The 21,267-nt window shown below is 43.0% G+C and overlaps 1 protein-coding gene across 10 annotated transcripts in view; it reads right to left on the bottom strand.

Moving 5' to 3' along the window:
- Positions 1-456: 456 nt before the first annotated feature.
- Positions 457-21,267, bottom strand: part of TTC13 (tetratricopeptide repeat domain 13) — a 92,520-nt gene continuing 71,709 nt past the window's right edge. For 2 of the 10 annotated variants that reach the window (XM_045877840.2, XM_054508157.2), the window contains 8 exons: positions 19,532-19,615; positions 18,633-18,717; positions 10,975-11,084; positions 8,561-8,696; positions 7,169-7,248; positions 4,979-5,057; positions 4,750-4,829; positions 890-3,297 (listed from right to left, as the gene is read on the bottom strand). In XM_045877840.2, the coding sequence (XP_045733796.1) occupies positions 3,183-3,297; positions 4,750-4,829; positions 4,979-5,057; positions 7,169-7,248; positions 8,561-8,696; positions 10,975-11,084; positions 18,633-18,717; positions 19,532-19,615 (769 nt within the window). In that variant the 3' untranslated portion in view covers positions 890-3,182. Of the gene's footprint in view, positions 612-743; positions 3,298-4,749; positions 4,830-4,978; positions 5,058-7,168; positions 7,249-8,560; positions 8,697-10,955; positions 11,085-18,632; positions 18,718-19,531; positions 19,616-21,267 lie in introns of those variants that run through there. The other 8 variants (XR_010412431.1, XM_064594639.1, XM_045877842.2 and 5 more) reach the window with 8 other exon arrangements.

Genomic DNA, 21,267 nt, shown 5'->3' with positions numbered 1-21,267 from the left:
AAGGCTGGAGAACAGAGAGAGGCCACATCAGATGGGCTATGGGGCAGACTGGTTTTCATTTTAGGGCAGTGAGAGGCTGGGAGGGATTTAAATGCAGCAGCAGGAAGACAAGCAAGAGACTGCAGAAGTGGTCCAGCAAGAGTGTAAGCTGGGGAGGTAGCAATGCAACCAAGGAAGAGGGGGCGGAGTTTTGTAGGACAGACAGAAGAGCTGCCTTGTTAATGACAGTGTTGGGCCGCAAGGAAAAGAGCTGGATTCTAGGTGACGTTTCTGGACTAATCCATGGTCCCCTCTAACACATGTTTCAAATTCTCTAGTGGATAAGGGGATTCTAAGACTGACAAGGTGGAGGTAAATGAGTTATCTGAAGACCGTGTATTGCTAATAGCTGTAAGTATGAGAGAACCAACACACATGCATGCAATTGGACCAACCTGCTTGGCGTTGGGAACACGGCCTCTCAAGCTCACATCTGACCAGGGCAGAGATACACGTCTCATGTGGGGTTTCCAGTTCTTCATTGTGGAGCTGGAGGGGGAGGAGGCTGAGGGGGTCACCCACCTATCAGGGGGCCTTAATTTTATGCCACAAAATTGAAAGGGTAAAGGTACCTAGCAAGGTAAAAACCAAACACAGATAAAAGAAACATGGCGGTCCTGTTTCCTCAGAATGACCAAAAGGTTTTGATATGAAATGCTAAGGATAAAAGCAAACTGAATTCTAATTTTTAAGAAAGAAATTTGTTTTTTAAAAAAGCTTTAAACAGAGAATACCTTGTATGATGGAACTATGACTGATTTTGTTTGTTTTTAAAAGGTTTTTATTTATTTGACAGAGAGATAGCACAAGTAGGCAGAGTGGCAGTCAGAGGGAGAGAGAGAAGCAGGCTTCCCGCTGAGTGGGGAGCCCGACGTGGGGCTCGATCCCAGGACCCTGGGATCATGACCTGAGCTGAAGGCAGACGCTTAACGACTGAGCCACCCAGGTGCCCCTATGACTGATTTTTAGGTGCAGTTTTTCAATTTAATAGAAGAGGTGATGAGAGAGCATTAAATATCATGATATAAAAATGCATTTCAAATCTTCCTTTGACAAGAGCCCTTAAAGATGGGAATGGGAGCACTAGTGGTGGGTACCATCTTGGCCACCAAACAGAACTACATGTAATATTTTGTTCAGACCACAGTCAATTTGGCCTGAGTATTTTGGGATTCGGGGCAGAAGATGGAATGTTTTCCCAAAACATTTTGAAGTCACAGAATTTAGCATGTTAGTACTTCTGATGATGTAATAATCACCTTATGCGAATGAGGAGAAACTGGGCTATCTAAATAAAAACTGAAATGGAGGAATTTGGAGTTGGTTTCAAGAGAAATATGTTCTAATTCTGGGGTTTAGACATATTGTCATATTTTAGAAAGGTCAGGGTGCTCCTGGGTGGCTCAGTCAGTTAAGCATTTGACTCTTGGTTTTGGCTCAGGTCAGGATCTCATGGATCATTGAGAGATCGAGTGTGGTATGGGGCTCTGCACTCAGCGGGGAGCTGCTTGAAGATTCTCTCCTCTGTCCCTCCCCCCACTCATGCACCTACACGCTCTCGCTAAAGTACATAAATCTTAAAAAAAAAAAATGGCAACTGCCATCTTGCTTTGCAATCCCACACAGCATCTCTGGATGCAGCTCTTTTGTGGTTTCCAAAGTCTTCAGCTAGCTCAATTTGGTCAAAACAGCACAAAGCTGGGAGCACAAGGAAACGTAACAGATACATGGAGACCCTGCACGGTGCCCTGTTATGTATTCTCTGAGTCTTGAGAAGAGCGTGCGAATTGAATCTTTAGTCCTGAAGACCACAGCGGGGCAGGGAGGCCCTGGGCTCAGAGAGGACTGGCTGGAATCAGCACCAGGGTGTCAACAGCTCGGGGTCTCGGGAGCGTCAATGCCCTCCCAGAGTCTCAGCTCGCTCACCTGTAAAATGAAAATGGACACTTGTCTTCGGTGAACACAATGCTGGTCTCCAGGAGAAAAATCGACCTGTGGGTGTGAAATGTGCTCATAAGATGGGGTGTGCTGACAACTGGGATCATTATTCCCCTCCCTCAGAAGAGACGACGACAGGAGCCAAACTAGGTGGCTGTTCGAAAGCACACGTCAGTAGTCGGATGGGCATGAGTCCGAAGGGCAGGTCGTCTCGATCAAACGGCCATGTTCTAGCAGATAACTGCTCCTGTCCAGTGGTGCTAAGCTCCCCACAAGCCCCGACACCCCAAGACACTGGCCGGCTACTCTTAATGTGGGATTTCAAGACCAAAACCAAGTAGCAAAAAGCAGTGAATAGTTTAACTCTTTAACAAACACCGAAGAAAAATGAAAATGATTTGGAAATGGTAATAATTTAATGAACCCGTTTTATTCACTGTCATTTACCCTGGCTTGGGAGCGGGGGGGGGAAATCAGTCATGTTCCGGATGTTCTTACACCTGCAAGTGAAACTAGTTCACAAAATAAAATCATACATAATCCAGTGTCAAAAACTGGTGATTTACAGAAATCACCCCTCATTTATTTTTTCCAACACAGAGAAAAAAAAAAAACATGGTTCAGTAATTCAGTGTTTGGGTCACTGGCAAATACTGTCTGCATCATTCAAAACAAATGTTCCCGGCAGTGAGCTCTGCGGCACATGGTGATGGCCCAGGAATCTTCCATCATTCAAATACAACAGAGAACCCACTCGTGAAGATTATGTGAGAAACACGATGCCCTATCACAATGTGCATAAAAAGGCCTTTGAAAAATATACAAATCTTTCAAGGAATGAAAACACTCCTGTTTTGTTGTTGGTTTTGTTCCTTTTAATGATTAATTTTTGGTTTTTGAAGTCAACTTTTTTGCTGTGAGGAAGGAGTTTTAGGACTTTGTAAGTGGAAACCAACAAGGCCGCTGGCCTCTACATACATTTTCCTGCCCCAACATAGAGCTTTTTTTACCCTCCCAAAAAACCCTCTTTCATGATTTTTATTATGGTTCAAAAAGTAAAGAAAATGATTTCAAGTATTCAATTCCTATCAAAAATTGGTATCAAAAGTAATAAAGGACCTAGTTTCTTTATAATTCCATGTTTTAAAAAATAACTTAAGAAGCAAGAGGTCCGGCCCTTTACTTGTATAAATACCACAGCGTAACTAGAGTTTCTTAAGACAACGTGGAGAGGAGTCCGTGTTTAGCACCTCGATCATTGATCTTAATGTAGGGAACGTCTCTGACACAGATGGGAGAGTCTTATAAGAAGGTGAAATACTGGAAAAGAAAAACACAGAGAAGGAATATGAAGATTAACACAATTCACAAAAAAGGCATTATTCCTATTCTAATATTCTCTTTCCAATGACCCTGTATGCATGCTGTCAGACAATTTTACAAAAGCAGGGAGGAGCTGTGAAGAGAACGGATGCTTCTGTGGCTGGGGACTTATATCCAGAGGCTCCCATAATGGACTGCTGGCCAGTTCAGCCAGAATCTTCGGAAAGGAAAATTAAGCTCTGCTGTACGTGTGACTGTTGGCACACGTCCTGCCAGGGAGCCATTAGACTTGAATCAGAGACACAGGCTCCAGACCGGCCTCGCTCCTTATTGGCTACAGCCCTTTCTCCGGCCCCCCTGCCCGTATCAGCAGCACCAGGCACCGTCTTCTTAACTCACAGGGGGGCCCTGAGCCCAGAATGAGATCATGCATGCCAGAGGGTGGTGCGAAATGGTAACTGCACAGCGGGAGGCAGTTTTTTATTCATTCCTTAAAGAACTGTTGGAAGGTTCACACTGTAAAACTATGAAGAGACAGAAGCAAGACGTTTGACGCTATGGTCATCCTCCTAAAACACACGTGAGCCAGCGAGCTTGAAACGGGAATACGCTGGAACGCGGTGCGACTGTCAGGAGCGATCGTTACAAAGCTAAGTAACGTACTTACACACTGAACAAGAGTGCACTACAGACATGAATTTCTCTGTTTTAAACAGGGTGCAAATTACCCAGCAATTTTTAGAGTGGCTGCTGTGTCCAGTAGATGGGAAAGGCAAAATTGGCAGGGGTTATGATGAAGAAAACACAGAGAAGGAGCAAGAATAAAGGTCAGTGACACGTGCTTGTTCTTTATTAACTATTAAAGTATCTATGGGTTTAATTTCATCCCAAAAGTCCCGGCAACAAGAGCCAGGAAAGATCAGGGTACGCTGGACTCGTGATGGTAGCCGCTGGGGATGATGTCCAGTTAGTATTTATGGACTCACATGTATTCCTCGCCTATGTTACAATGAAGGGCCACCTTCTCAAAATCAACTGTGCAGTAAAAATGGGCTCCCACTCAGAGTAAGTCTGAAATGGGTCCAGCTCACAGTTTTCAAATTCCTTCCTGAATACTGAACCTAAGAGTTTGGGATAAAGGGTCAATTAGCCAAGAGAGATGAATGCCTGATGATACAAAGAGGACATGTGTCACTTTTCCTTCACAAACCAATTTCCTTGCTTTTTATTCATTATTTATTTTTATCTGTAGACTCACCCTTTCGGGGGTCCTACACGACAGGAAAACATCTTAGCCTTGGAAAAGTGGATTACACTCCTTGCAGAGTAAGAACGCAGGAAAGGGAGCATACTCCCAGTATCACTCAGCTAGCTCCAACAGGAGCAGGAAGTCCTCTCTCCCCCCCTTTAGAGGTAATATCCCTTTGTTGACCACTACCAAGTAGTTACCTTTTTAGGCTCATCCAGCTTTTGGCTATTTTGCTAAAGGCTTCTGAACCAGGGGCTGTCATAGCTTCAAAGTCAACTAACTGAAAAAGAAAGAAATTTAGGAATGTAATTAATATGGAGGAGAGAGGCTCACTTTGAGATCTGTTTAACTTCTGGATCTTAACACAAAAATCCGAGGGCTGGGATTTAAACACACAGCCAACCATCTGCCCTTCTGGCTTCAACATACCTTCCCTTTGGGGATTTTTCCTGCCACTTCTTTTCCACTTGCCATCAAAGCTCCCACGATCACAGAGTAAGCTATCACACTATGTAAATAAAGAATAATTACCTGTCAGTCCTGGTTTCTGAACAGGGATCATATGAAAAGTTCACTATGGATTTTCTGTCGTAAAAGATGAAATTTTACTTAAGAATTCTTCAGAAATTAAACTAAAAAATACTTTGATGTCTTAAAAAATATCTACTAATTTACTACTAACAAAAATATTTAGATTCACGATTTTAAGGGTAAATGTGACCCAGAATATTCTTTTTCTGGGGAAAAAAGGTGTTTCTTTTAAGTAGGAGTTTTCTTCCCACTTGGTTTTTTTATTCTTATGAAATAATGAATTAAAAGATGTGTCTGCTTCTATTTCTAGCAACTTCACAAGGCTTGGCTTTTAAAATGCATGTATACCATACATACACTTTGTAATACAAATTATTAATCTTATTGTTTAAGCATTAAAAAACTCATTCCCCAAAGAAGAAAAGCAGAACACATTCTCAGAAGGTGCCAACAGACCGGTTTGAAAGCTGATGTGTCATATAAATTCCCTTCCTGGCATATAACAGACTCACTCCTGCTTCTGACATATCTATTACACACGGGCTGCGTGGGCCCTGTGCAGGACACTCCGCGTGGAGATGACCAGAAGGAGGCTCTTGCCTCTGAGAACAAGCAGGCTGGCCGGGGAGGCAGACAGCACGCACGCCGTGGGGAAAGCCTGCAGGTGCAGCTAGTCAAGCCCAGGGGGCGCCCACGGGGGCCTCTTCAGGGTCCAGGCGGGGCATGGCGGGCAGAGGGGAAGGAAGGGAAATGGCCGGCACAGAGGCAGAGCCCGTGTGGACACGAAGGTGTGAGGAAAGGCAGGGAGGTGCACTGGAGGGGGAACGGGAGGCCCTTCGAGAAGTTCCACAGTATAGTAAAAGGGCGGGTCAAGGAAAGCGGGGAGGAGGCCAAGACAAACCAGGGCAGGACACGGACGAGCTTGCACCTGAGCCACCAGGTATAAAGAATGGGGGCAGAGATCCTGAATCTCTACACTGTACACCCGAAGCCAATATAACACTGTATGTTAACTACACTGGAATTAAAAAAAAAAAAAAAGAAGAACTGAGGCAGAGGGGGACAGAGAAAAACCTGGAAGCAGGGAGACAAGTCAGAAAGGCACGGGTGGCGCGGGTCTGAACTACGGCAGTAGCTCTGAGCACAGAGGGGACAGAAGCAACGGGATCAGGGGCTGAACAGAGGCGGCTCTGAGGGCAACGCACAGGTGGCGAGAGCTGCACCTCCTTCCCGTATCATCTCCTTCCCGCGTCATCCCGGGAGCCAGTTCAGCCGCTGTGAGGACAAATGGGCAACTGCTGGGTACCTGCACGGCACCCGCGTCCGTGCTTGATCAGAGGGGGTGTGCGGAGGGCGTAAGCACGTCATATACTCAGTGCACGCTAGTAACAGTTAGGCTGATACTACAGTATTCATGCTCCTCACTTGTTTCCGTGCCTTTCTAATGTAACAACATTTACTACCACATCTAGGAGAGTTTTACTTTTAAAGTGTTAAAGACAAGAACATTCAAGTATATCATTTTAGCCCAAACATCTTAAATTCAAATTCCATGATCTACTGCACGTCATACTGGCAAACAGAGGACAGACAGAAACCCTGGTTTTGATGACACCTAAGAAGCTCCTGATGGATTCCTAAGCAGCAAGAATTGATTCACAATAGTACAAGTAGTACAGAATGGCTGGTGACTCAAAAGTATAAAACATTAGGGCTGGAGGTCGAGTGACGGACTAAAACTGGGGGAAAGGGGGGAAGAGGACAGGGTAGCAGTCTGGGCAAATATCAGAAGTTAAAATACAGTGAGTGCAAATGCATGCGTGTAGTAGGCCTTCAAGACATTTGTGTTGTCGAGTGGATCCACAGCCTGTAAAATGTGAGCACACTATCTTAGAACAGTATGTCATAATTCCTTTGATGGTGTGGTAGGTCAAGGACATAATTTCTGGGTGGATTTAAAAAAAACCAAAGGGGATTTCTTGCAATTGCTTGGGGGTACTTTTGGACCCCCAGACACAATGAGTAGTGCAAGCAAAAAAGGACATGTTCTTCAATGTAAAAACTTTCAAATTATAGGTTATCACTCACCTGGATCCTCGAGAGAGTGGCATTAAATTATAAAAGTAATAAACTAAGGATAAGATTAAGTTGCAAACAGCATCAGCCTCCTAGAAAAAAAAGACACATGCTCATGAACTTAAATACTAGATTATAAACTAGTTTTTTACAAGGTGATAAGACATAAGAAAATTTAGCTCAGGAAGAGGATTATTTCATGTCTCTCCTACAGGAACCTACTTTCACATTCTTGCATATTTTATACTCTGCGCTACCATTTTTTCCTAATGAAAGGGTATATATACAGTTCGGTGTAGGCAATATTTTCCGAGCTGTTTTTAAAACTGAAACTTTTTCAGGGCACCTGGGTGGATCAGTCAGTTAAGTAACCAACTCTTGGTTTTGGCCAAGGTCTTGATCTCAGGGTCCTGGGATTGAGCCCCGAGTCGGACTCTGCACTCGGGGAGTCTGCTGGGGATTCTCTCTCTCCCTCTTCATCTGTTCCTCCATCCCTCCCGCCCAATTAATAAATAAATCTTAAAAAAAAAAACAACTGAAACCTTTTCTGATAAACATAAAAATCTCAGCCTCCTTTAACGTGACTTGAAATGTCAAAATATATATTAAGATTAAAATAAAACAAAGTACTCATTAATACCAAATATGGTTTCCCAAGAATCTGATGAGCACAACCTCTGTACTGAGATTTAGGTGATAAATACACTTAATTATATAAAAACCTGGATGCTTAATTGTAGGTATGAACTGATTAGGTGCAAGAGAAATGAAGTGGTTTCCCAGGGATCACGGGCATCCACTCCAGAAGTTGGATGGAGTGCCCACAATACTCCCATGAAGGTGACAGGCCAGATCCTGCCTCTAGGGAGCCCCCTCAAGTTGGGGTGGGACACGGAGGGAAGAATCACAGACCAGGAAAGGCCCACCAAATGCCCCACAGGCCACTGTCACTACGGACCAACTATGGACAGAGCCCAGACTTACCATGTAACACAGTAACTGTGTACATGGATCATTTCCCTTCCTCAATTACTATCGTTATTAAATATGGGAATTGGGGGCACCTGGGTGGCTCAGTTGGTTAAGCGTCTGCCTTCGGCTCAGGTCATGATCTCTCAGGGTCCTGGGATCGAGTCCTGCATCGGGGCGAGCGGGGAGTCTGCTTCTCCCTTATACTCTCCCTCTGTGTGCTTTCTCTCTCTCAAATAAATAAAATCTTTAAAAAAAAATAAATAAATATGGGAATTGTTTCTGTAAGAATTTTAAAAAGAAGTCCTTATAGGTCATCAGTGAAAGCTGATCTCAAGCATAAAATGGATAATACCCGTAATGGGTAGAGGCTTTGAAAAGGTTACAGGAGAATCCTAGTAAGCACGGATAAAATGGAAAAAAACAAAAACCTACCCCAAATTCTGATGAAAGAATCAGTACTTTTCCTTTTGCTGTGAGGTCTTTATAAAGTGCATCTATCTCAGCATGATAGAATTGTGTTCTTTCTTCTGTGGTTTGCGTTTCCACAGAAAACAGTATGTTGCCAACCCTAAAAATACAACAATGTGTGTCAAAGGCATGCATTTTACAATTCAAAGAGCCAAACATGGGGAGTCAAAAAAAAAAAAGGAAGGAACTGGTATGCTGATGTGGCACAAGACATATCTGAGAACGTGTCCCACCTTTCTAACTACACACATGTAGGCGTGTTCCATATGTAGGCAAGTTTCCCATAGAATATGATATTTTGTTTGGTCTAACCAAATGTATTATAGGAGCTTAAGCTACTACAGAAGGGAACTACACATAGTCAAGAATGAATGCATGGTAAAGACTTTCTCAGACAGCCTCCCTATTATGATTGAAGATCAGGAGCCAGAACTGTGTGCAGAAGTTCAGGGACTCTACTGTGTTTTTTTAAGCTTCTGCTACATGCTTAGCTCCATGACAGACTCTACGGAGGAGACAAATTTGATGCAACAGGCATGTATTATATAAATAAACAGCTCTTAGATCCTATAAAGAGGAACACAGAACAGCTGCTGCATCTATGGAGGAAGGAGGGAGAACTGAGGCCATGAATTATTATAAGACCACATGCAGGGCAATCACATAGCAAATCAGGGTTCAAAAGTGGGAGATCAGGTCTAATTTAGGGATGTGGAAGACAACAGGAAATGCTTCACAGGGTAAGGGGCCCGAATGTGAAAATCAGAATGGGAGTGAGAGAGGCTCAGAACCAGGAGGTGTGAGGTGACCTCAGGGAACAAGCCGTCCAGCTGAGTTAGCAGGCCAAGTTCTGGCAGGAAAACAGTTCAGGCAAGCAGGAAATGTTGCGAGGGCCACATTATGAAAGGCCTTGAGTGCCTGGCGGGGGAGTGGGTCCTGGTATCCACGGGCAGTGGAGGGTATGGAGCAGGGAGTGGTTTAACACCCAGTGGAATGGAGCCTCGGGGACACTGACAAAGCACTGGAAGCCACCACGAGACCAGGGACGGAGACACCAGAGTCTACTCGAGGGGTTAGAGCCCAGAGCATGATGTAATGAATACGGTGAGACATGGAGGAAAGACGCCATGTTTCGGCGGGGGGGGGGGGGGGAAGGAGCTTTATGTACTCTTTGACACCGTCATTCCCTTTCTGCCTGGAGAACCAGTTCATCTGAGGAGATCTATATCTCACGAGTGGGTCTAAAGGCAGGGGAGTAATTTTAACGTTAATAGCAAACCTGGAATTCCTTCCAGGGAGGGGAGTGTGATATTTGTTGGGAAAAGTACTTTGATAAATGGTCTGGGGTAGATCAACACCTCAAGGATATGGAAAAGTCATAAAATCTGGGAGTTGCTAAGCTGGTGCTTACTCATGGAGCCTGTGTAGGTTCTGACAGAGAACTTGACAAAGAGGCTCCTGTAAAGGTTTGAGAGTAAAGGCATATGAGAAAGCTGGAGCCCAAGAGGCAGAGGCAAGTCACAGCCCTACTGTGGGGCTGGCAGAAATCAAGCTGGAAGTCCCGATGCAGGAATCATGGCGCCTTGCAGGCTAAGCAACTGAGGGATGCATGTTGCTGGGGAGGGGCAAGGTAATCACCCCAAATTCAAGGGATATGGAGGCTCCTAGATGAAGCTTGGGCTTCAGATATAAATTAGACTGGTTAATAAAAACAGTCACTGCGGGGCTATTTACAAAGTGAAAAATGAGAAATACTCTAAATGGTCAATAACAAAAAATTAGTAGGAGGAATGCTACAACATCCAAAAATGGAATACTGTGCCAGCATTACAAATGCTTACAAAAATATAAGAAAATGTTCATGATAAAGTAATTGTAAGATACAAAAGAAACAGATTATAAAACAATGTGTGGAGTATAATCTCAGTTTTTAAAGAAACAACTCAATGATTTTTTTATCTTTGCTTATCTTTGTATTCTAAATTTTCCATAATAACAGACTGCACCCCTTTCAGAATATATTAAAACCTGTACTTAAAAACTCTTACAATGGCCTTCAATCTGCCAATCTTTCATCTCTTTTCATTTTATCACTAAAAGTGTTGCCCGCAAGGAACTTTAAGAACCTGGAAGAATGCTTTCCACATTAGATATTATACCTAATATCTAGAAAGCTGTTAGATCCAGCGTGGTCAGAAAATGTATCTGCTGGCACAATATTCTACAAGTCATGTTAACAAAATAACTGGTTATAGCTACACACTGGCCCTTGATAATTTTCATTTCAGGATAAAGCAAAAGCCGGATAACGTCTAACCTCCCGTGGCAATATCAGACACCAGCCCACCTTTATACTCACACTTAGGAAGCGTACATACTTGTCTCCTGTAATTGTGATTGTGAATCCATCATATTCCTTCCCTTGATCTTTGAGGCTGGGAACTTTTGTGTTCACTGTGAACCCATCCTTTGTTTTAGTATTAAACTGCTTTCAGGGAAAAAAAATTCACATTACTAGTGTGTAATTCATTGTAAACCCCCAGGTGCTCTTCTGTAGCGCTGACTCAACCTTCCATGTGTTTAAGAAGGGTCACAGAAATCCTGATGCAAGAGGCCACGACCATGCACACCTCTACAGGGACCGGGGACGCCTCTGCCTGTTCCCAACGCCCCACACAAACTCCAGGCCCAGGTGGCACATCCCTGGGCCCCTAGCAGAGGCCAGCACGGAGCCTCAGCAACAAGCTCCCTCAGTCAGTGAGGGTGCTGCTCCCTTCTAAGAGTCCCCTTAGGATTTTCTCATGTTCATCTTTATTGGCAGCAACTTGGATTCTTAGCAGAATGGTTGTACCCCAAATCTCATAACTCAAAAAACACCTTGTGCTCACGCTCATGCTCCTTCAAGGCAGTCTGATTTGATAAGTACTCAGAGTTATATTTGTCAACTGGAGAATTTCACACACATACATACACACACACACACACACACACACACACACTCCAACTCTACAGACCACAGAAAAGTATGTTAAAGGAATTACATAGAGCCAAGAATGGCCTTCAGGGGTGATAAGTATGAAGGCAGTTTCAGATGTCAGCTTTTTGTTTAAAATACTCTGGGGCGCCTGGGTGGCTCAGTTGGTTGAGCGACTGCCTTCGGCTCAGGTCATGATCCTGGAGTCCCGGGATCGAGTCCCACATCGGGCTCCCTGCTCCGCGGGGAGTCTGCTTCTCCCTCTGACCCTCCTCCCTCTCATGCTCTCTGTCTCTCATTCTCTCTCTCTCAAATAAATAAATAAAATCTTTAAAAAAAAAAAAAAATAAATAAAAATAAAAAATAAAATACTCTGGACAGGGAGCCTGGGTGGCTCTGTTGGTTAAGCGTCTGCCTTCAGCTCAGATCATGATCCCAGGGTCCTGGGATCGAGTCCCACATCGGGCTCCCTGCTCAGCGGGGAGCCTGCTTCTCCCTCTGCCTGCTGCTCCCCCTGCTTGTGTTCCCTCTCTCTCTGGCAAATAAATAAAAATCTTTAAAAAATATATAAAAATAAAATAGTTTTGACAAAGCCAAAATGCCAATAAATAGATTTTGTCATTACTCCAGAAAAAATCCTCCCCACATTGTTCAGTGTTGCCAACTTTTTTTAAAGGGCTGAGAGACTTGAATAAGAGAACCAAGGACGGACTAAGAGGAGGTTGTGCTTCACATAAGCCACTACTGGGGGAAAGGTTGTCTAAAACCAGTAAGACCCAGCAGATGGTCATGAATGGTGCAGAGAAGGACCAGGGACCAGCGAGGCACAGGTGATCAGAGCCAGCATTGGGAACTGGAACAGGAATATCTTCCATGGAGAAGGGGCTTCTAGAGGAAGACGTGTAGTAACATTATATGCCAATTCTCATCTGATGCTCATGATGTACCAGTAAGACAGGGCATGGTCTCCATCTTACAAAGGAGGAGTCCCTGGGAGGGCAGGTCCTGCCCGAGTTACTGAGTGGGAAGTGGCAGCGTGGGAACGTGGACCCAAGCCTTCATGACCTCCAGCCACATTATATGCCAAAAAGCTGCCTCAAGGGGAGCTGAGGTATAGAGTTGACCTTGACCAATGTGAGGGGTAGCCGACCCCCCAAACCTCTGTATAACTTTTGACTCCCCAAAAGCTTAACTGCTAATAGTCTACTGCTGACCAGAAGCCTTACTGATAACGTAAAAATAGGTTGTATGTATTCTATACTGTATTCTTACAGTAAAGTAAGCTAGAGAAAAGGTTATTAAGAAATCACAAGGAAGATACATTTACAGGACTGTATTTATTGAAAAGAATCCACATATAAGTGGACCCATGCAGTTCAAACCCATGTTGTTCAAGGGTCAGTTATGTTTTAACGTGGTTTTTCACCAAAAGAATATTTCAGTGGAAGCTGTCGTCACATCACATTGCACCAAACCCTTTATTTATATACTTCTGTGTGTGCCTTTAAAAATATGTGCTTTCACCACACTCCCAGTTGAAAGCTAGGTGTCTCGTGCTGCCAGGGAACGGTCACTTCCACACCACAGCCGGACACGCAGTGACCTCGCACCAGAAGGCTGGCCCCGGGTGGGCGACGCTCGGCCTCTCGGCTGCACTAAGCAACTGTAGGCTTGGAGCCCACTAGGCTTTTCTTTTTAAACCAAGACATACATAAAACGTTAAAATCCCACTCAGCTGGGTGCCTGGGTGGCTCAGTCGGTTGGGCGACTGCCTTCGGCTAAGGTCATGATCCCAGAGTCCCGGGATCGAGTCCCGCATCGGGCTCCCTGCTCGGCAGGGAGCCTGCTTCTCCCTCTCCCACTCCCCCCTCTTGCGCTCTCTCTCACTCTCTCTCACATAAATAAATAAAATCTTTAAAAAAAAAAAAAAATCCCACTCAGCTGACTTGGCCTTCTACCCAATAGAGTAAATGTAATGCCTAAAATACCAACAAGAAAGAACAGGAAAAACTGAGACACGTCAGTTTTCTTTCTGTAGGTCTGTCCCAGCGGCCCTCCGTGGAGCGGTTCTGCCCTCTGGGGGGCATCTGGGGAATTTATGGGAGAGTTTGGTGGCCACAGGGACAGGGGGGTGGGGGGTGGGGGGTGGTGGGAAGGTCTACCACTTAGCAGGTGGGGCTGAGAACACTAGATGTCCCACAGGGTAGGGGACAGTCACACGTGATGCATGACTGGCTGCCAATGCCCCACTGAGTTTTCATGTCTAAGAAGAACCTGTTTATAATTTAATAATCTCCTGGGCCTGGAACCAGACTCCATTTCACACTTAGACACTAAATATTTTACATGGTTTTTTTTTTTAAGTTTTTCATTTATTTAAGTAATCTCTACCCCAACGTGAGGCTCGGAACTACGTAGTTTTAATACACACTGAATTTTCCATGAATGCGAATAGCACGTCCAACTGAGGGAAGAGGGTATTAGACGTTGTTTGGAAGGTTTCAAAAACCCTGTCGCCACCAACACTGTGGCTCATGATCTGTAAGTCAGCAAGTAACGCACAGATACAGGGCCGCGTTTGCAGCTGACAGGTTCAAATGTCACGCTTGTCTATTACGGATGATTTACCTGGCAGACCTCCTTTTATGGCACAATGGTGATGTTTTAAAGAACTTTTTGAGTAGGTGTGATATATTCTCTGTGAATTTCATTTGAGAGCAGGAAAGGGGACATCGAACACCGGTATTCAGTTAATGCCAGAGTGGCTTTGAGAAGGTTGAAAACCACTGCATCAGTTTATCTGACATTCGCAAGAACCCCGAGCTGAGGTCTGGCCAGAATCATTGCTCCTAGTAGACAGGAGCCTGGGATCTAGACCGTGGAAGAGGCTCACCCAAGCCCAGTGAGGCAGATGTGGACCCTGGCATGCAGAGTACTAGCTCACTGCTTTGTTCTTGACGTGATGTTTCCTGGTTATTCCTTAGAAATGGATAAGCTCTGGTTCTACCCATTTCTCAAATTTTATTTGACGTAATTAAACCTCTCTACTATAGCTACAAGAACACTGATTCAACTTTTACGTTGAAGTTCAAAGCATTAATTGGAAAAAATAAAATCCACCTGCTGTTGGCAAATTTTTGAGTAGTTATATTCCCGGGCGGAGAAGAGGTTCAAGAAATTATAATTTCTTGATTTTACACTTTTAAACAATAAAATTTCTGTCCCTTGAAGTCTCCTTCATCTTGAATTACATTGCTTTTGATGTTAACATTGCCACACCCATGTTTCCTTCCATTAGCATTTGCCTGGTATACCTTTCTCCCTTCCCCTTTTTAAACGTTAACTTGCTATGCATGTCTCCTATAAACAGCACATAGCTGGACTTTAAAACACCAATCTGAAATCGTCCATCTTTCACTAAGGGATCAATTATAATGCCAGGCTGACTTCTCACTGCCATTACATCCATTTCTTACCCACCCTACTCTTCGTAAACTTTGAGTTAAATTGACTTTGTTGTCTTTATGCTGTTTCCCTACCTTCTAGGCATTTAGAAGATTATACGTCCTACCTCTGTTCTTTCAGTGTTTGCCTTTAAATTTTAATATAGATAATTAAACATGTATTTTCCTGTCAATATCATGGGTCAGTCAGTGATTATGTTCTCTCATTGAAAAAATAAATACCTTTATAGTAACAGTTTTACTTCCTCTCTCTACTTTCTTCAACCTTTAATGTTGACATTAGCTAGTACTTTAATTTCAGACATGTATATTTTTTAACATCAGGCATTAACGATTCATTTCAGTGGCTTATTTGTTCACCATGATTTCTGATATCTCATGTTTTCTTCTTTCTTGGGCTTATTTTGTGAGAGTACAAATGTCTTTCAATCATTTTGACAAAGAAAATCTAGGTTTGATGAAATTCCTAAATGACTATGCCTGAAACAGTTTTTATTTGACCTTCATACCTGAACACTGGTACAGTGGGTTCAAATAAATTTCCCTTAGTTGTCTTCTAGAATCCACTATTGCTGGAGAGAAGTCAGGCATCTGTGGAATTCTCCTTCCTTAGTATTTGGTTTTTTTCTGGAAGCTTGAAGATGTTCCTTTTGTGTGTGTGTTAAAATATACATCACATAAATTTGCCACTTTAGCCATTTGTGAATATATAGTTTGATGGCATTAAGTACATTCACACTGTTTGCAACCATCACCACCGTCCATCCACAGAACAACTCAAATACAAACTCTGTCCCCATTAAACACTGACTCCCTCCCCCAGCCCCTGGCAGCCACCATTCTACCTGAATTTGACTCCTCTCGACACCTCACATGAGTGGAATCACAGGGTATTTGTCCTTTTGTGACTGGCTTATTTTATGTAGCATAATGTCCTCAAGCTTCATCCATGTTGTAGCCTGGGTCACAATTTCCTTCCTTCTCAAGGCTGAATAATATTCCATTGTCTTATGGCTAGACCACATATGATTTATCCATTCATCCATCAGTGGACACTTGAGCTGCTTCCACCCCTTGGCTACTGTGAACAATGCTGCCACGAACATGAGTGTACAAATATCTGTTCAAGTCGCTTCTTTCAATTCTTTGGAGCATACGTCTAGAGGTGGAGTTGTTGGATCATATGATAATTCTATGTGTAATTTTTTTGAGGAACTCTTCTTCACCTTGAAGTCCCCAAATTTTATCAGAATGTGTCTAGGTGTCAATGTTGAACATCATGCTGAACATCTGGGGGCCCTCAACTGATCTTTCATCTCTCTACAAGCTTTCCTTCTTTTGTTTTGTTGACCAATTGCTCTGCTTTTCTTTCTTTTTTTTTTTTATTTGCTCTGCTTCTTTATCTTTCTTCTCTCCTTTTGGAATTTCTATCAGATAGGTCCATTCTTCATCTTCTGTGTTCATCATCTCTTGTAGCTTATATTTCTTTGTCTTTTACATACTACATTCTGGAAGAATTTATTGATCTTCCAGCTCATATATATTTGATATTCAGCTGTCTCTAATGTACTAGCCTAACTATCTGAGATTTTCTAATTTATGAGAATTCTATTTTTTTTTCTGTTGCTTCTATCTATCTATCTATCTATCTATCTATCTATCTATCTATCATCTATGAAATTAGTTTATGTACTTTCTTTTGAGGTGAAATTTACATACGATGAACTTCACATGTATAATTTGATGCATTCTGACAAATGTACATACCCATGTACCCATGTACCCACTATACCATCAAGATATAGTGTATTGCCATAATTCTGGAAAGCTTCCTCCTACCCCATTAAGGTAAATCTCACTTCTCATAAGCCACCATTGTTCTGATATCTATCCCCATAGATCAGACTTCTTAGAAATGGAATCATACTCTTTTGTATGTGGCTTCCTTTGCTCAACATCATGTTTCTGAGGTCCACCCTGGTTGCTGTGTATAGCAGGCCCCTTGCTCCGTTTTGTTACTGAGTAGCATTCCATCACTGGCCTCCCCTGAGAAGTGATGGCAGACCCTTGTAAAACCTTCTGATTGGGAAGATGGCCTCTGGACAAGGAAAGCGGAGAACTGGCACACAAACCTTGGGCCATATGCAAAACCCAAGTAATGGCTTCTCTGTGAGGGTGGGCACTGACTTCGACTTCATTCACCCTTTTAGATAAAGGGGGCAGGACCCACATCTGGGTCCTTGCTGGGCCTCATGATGAGACTGTGGATGCCACAAAGCCTTGTTCTCTGTCCAAGTGAACCAAGTTCTGGATTACAGACAACGTGTCTTGTGAACCAATTACCCATCCGAATTGGAGACCATGGACTTTCGGGTCCTCCGATTTTCTTTTGGTCTTTTTACAGTTTCCATTTCCCTGCTGAGATTCTTCATCATTATGTTCATGTTTTCCTTTAAGTCCTTGAACACGTTTATGAAGCAGACTTTAAAAGAGCTAGTTCCAACTTCTGCATCATCTGGGGGAAATGGTTTTGTTTTTCTTGGTTATGGGTCACGTTTTCCTGCTTCTTCATTTATCTAATAATTAAGAAGTCTAGATTGTGTTTCCTTCCTTTAAAGGGTGTTGAATTTTGTGTTGGCAGGCAGTCAAATCACTAGCAGATCCATTTAATCCTTTTAGGCTTGGGTTTTTTTCTCTGTTAGGGCACTCTATTTTGTCCTAGGATGTGAACCTCATTCTAGGTGGTCTTACACCTACAGTGTGTCCTTCCTGGGGTTGTCACAAGATGCTCAAGGTGCTCACGGGATCCCTCCATCCTGGCAAGGCCACAACTCCACTGTCTCTCAGTGGTGTCAAACCGCCGATAGCTCTGCTCAGCTCTCACCCCCCACAGCGGCCACTCTCTGCAGAGCCTCTCAGAATCTCACTGCCCGCACACAGTCGAGCTCTCAGCCAAGGATGACAAGGATCTCCCATGCTGACCTCCAGGTACTCCTCACCTTGAACAGCTCCCTCCTCTTCTGGACTCTGCCCTGTAAAGTCCAGACACTTGAAGAGATCCCAGGTCCAATCGCTGCCTCCTTAGCTCAGTAAGACCACCATAGTCTGTTTAAGCTCCACATGCACAGTGGTTTAGTACATAACCCAGGTGGAGAGCTGGGGTGAACCTGGGCTCACCTCAGGTGTTCCCCTCTTCTCGAAAATCACAGTCTTGTAATTGCCAACACCTGAAAATAGTTGCCTTGTATTTTGTCCAGTTTTAGAATTGCTATGGTGTGGAAAGGCAGTCAAGTACTCAGTACTCCACTATAGCTAGAAGCAGAATTCAACTGTAGAGATTTTTAAGTTTCCTTCTGTTTCCTGTATCAACTGATTCCTCACAGATTTGCTTTTATGTTTGAGACTGATGCCTTGTCTTATTTTGGTTCTTATTCAGAGTGTGTTTACATTAGTGTTTTCAGGTAGAATGCTTTATAAATTTTAAAATACTTATAGCATAATATTAATAAACATGCATTTAAAGTTATGAATTCTTTTTAAAAAGTGCTCTAGTTTGTTTTTCTAAAAACACCTCCCAAGATTTTGATGATAAACTTACCTTCATAATCGGAAGAAGGTCTTCTACTTTGTGTACCTTTTCCAGAGCTTCTCTAACTTCCAACAATCCTTTAGGATTATTAGCTCTTAAAAAGAGAAAAAGCGAGAGACAAGAGAGAGAGAGGGAGATGGCAACTAAAATTAATACAGAAATGTAATAATTAATTACATTAACTGCTATTACCTTTAATTTAATAAATCATCCTCAATTGTGAGTAGATCAATATTCAAAATGGTGGGCCAGAACAAAAGTTTCTAAATAATGGGATGGCTTAATCCTCATGAATTTGGGGCTGCAGATGACAATTAAGAAAATAGCAGTCCATCTAGAAAGTGAAACAGGGAAAAGCAGAATGGATTGACAGCCAGTGTGTATATATACATGTATGGATCTTGGTTTGGCCATGAAACCTTGATTCTCCTATGCCATCTCTGAAATTAGAAGTGATTTTTTTTTTCCTTTCTGAAGTCGCTTAAATGGAAGTATCCTGCTAGGTTTTTATACCAGTTTTATATTTTCTTGGTGATAACGATCCATTCAGAATTCTTTTTTCCCCAGTGTTTTGTTTGTTATTATATCTATACCATATGGCCTTTCATGTGAGGGAGAATGAATATGAAATCCTGAATAAAGAAATTCAAAGAAACGTCCTTCTCTTTGGAGAAGAGAGATCAGAAAAGTCACAATATTGTAAGATTAAAAACACTGTGGATTTTGTGAAGCTGTTAAAAGGTTGATAAGTCATTACTGAAAGACTTTATGATTCCAAACACTGTGTAAACATTTGATATACTTTGTTTAGTCTGTCAATAAGCTTAGTTTTCAAGTTTTACAAATATAACTAATGTAAAATATATCAAAGCTAGCAATTACTATGAAAAAGAAAACTGAAGGATTACCCGTGATAAACAAGAATTCTATCTTTAATAAAATGAAGAATCTTCTCAAAATACTCCAGGTATCTCATGTTAATCACCTGACCCCTGTAAGAAAAAAAATTTTAAGGATCTTTTTACAAAGGAACATACCTGAAACATCTGATTTCCGAGTTAATTCAAAAGAACAATAAGAGAGCCAAGAGAATAAGGTAGCAAAAAAGTTTGGAAAACGTGGTTGCTTGCGACCAATGAATAGAAGCAGCAAAGAACTGTCTTAGTAAGATGGCTTGTCAGCTCTTGCAGCTTTTTCTGGTAGGAGAGGCACCAAACTCAGCCCCAGAGATGCCAAAATGGGAAGAAAGATCCTCAAGTACTTCTAGGCCAATTTCCTTTTAGGAAGCCCTTTAGTTTTTCTCCTCTCCCTTGGTTCTCCCTGTAACATTATCTGCTCCCACTCCTTCTTGCAGTTGAGCTCACAAGTGGCCTTCGTCTCTGCCTGCTCTACATATTATTTTACTCACATTTCTATCCCCACCTCCTAGTTTTACAACTCTCTCCCCGAACTTCATGTACAGCCAACATGCTGATGTACACACCCCAGCGGCATACACGTGTCTAACGCGTACACACCCAACTGCTCCCTGGGTTCCCTATCGACATCTCAAACCTCAAGTCCGTAACTGTGAGCAAGAAGTCACTCCCGTACCCTGCACTGCCCCCAGTCCCAGCCCCAAACACGGCCACCTACTTTTTGTCCTACTGTCACCTGGCCGACTGGAAGGACCACACACCTGAGCCAGAGCGGGGACTGTCTCCCATGGCTCCCCACGCTCTCCCTGATTCCCAACCCACCACCAGTGCTCCTGAGGCGACACTCTAAATATCCATCCCGTCCCCTCCCACTCACTTCCACAAAGCTGATACTTGTTCATCTGAATTATTACACAACTTTCCAACCACTTCCCTTCCCTCCCAGGTCACTACCTTCTCCCAGCAATCCTGCCACCTACAGCCAAAGTGACCATCTGAATGTGCAAATCTGCTCTGCCACTTCTCTGCTTACAAGCTCTGAAAAGCTCTCCGTCATCTTTAAAAAAAAAAAAAAAGCCTTAAATGGCATCTAAAGTTATTTATATTTTGAAAGAAAGTTTTTATATTTGGGTCTCTGCCTGTCTTTCAAGCCTCAGTCCCTGACAATACTCTCTGAATTGTTAAACTAATCACCAGTCCTAATGAAGGAGTCATCCTTTCCTGACCATGCCTGACTTGCTTGTGCGTCCATGCCTCATCCACCTCTCTGCTTCCCATCTCCCCACACAGCACAAGCATCACCTAAAGGCTGGATTGGACACCCCTCTTCTGTGTCCCCCTGCGTCCTGTACACATGACCACCATCACTCTGAACACAATACGTTGCAGTTTACCAGTCTGGCCTCACTAAGCGATGTCACTTATTGCACAGCACAACACACGGACAGGGGCCTTCAGTTAAAGCCAGTGGAGTCTAGCTATACATGCCACAAATTAGAAAGAAACAGGAACACACAAGTCACAAAAGGAAAAGGAATTTTTTTTCTAGGAAGTAAAAAAAAAAGTATAAATGACATTTCCATTAAACTTAATGTCAGAGTTGTACTGAGTGATACTTTCTTGATCAGGCTTCTGGAAGGAGAAGCATTTTAGACGTGACACAACTACCACATTTGTAAATTTTATCTAGAAGTAAATTCACGGCTCCCCTTGAAGCTGATGTTTCT

This window comes from Mirounga angustirostris, unplaced genomic scaffold, assembly GCF_029215605.1.
Source record: "Mirounga angustirostris isolate CCGP_5_RB_7025 unplaced genomic scaffold, mMirAng1.0.hap1 SCAF_6, whole genome shotgun sequence".
Classification (NCBI taxonomy): domain Eukaryota; kingdom Metazoa; phylum Chordata; class Mammalia; order Carnivora; family Phocidae; genus Mirounga; species Mirounga angustirostris.
The sequence above is the reverse complement of the archived record's forward strand: the minus strand, read 5'-3'. Positions and strand labels throughout refer to the sequence as shown.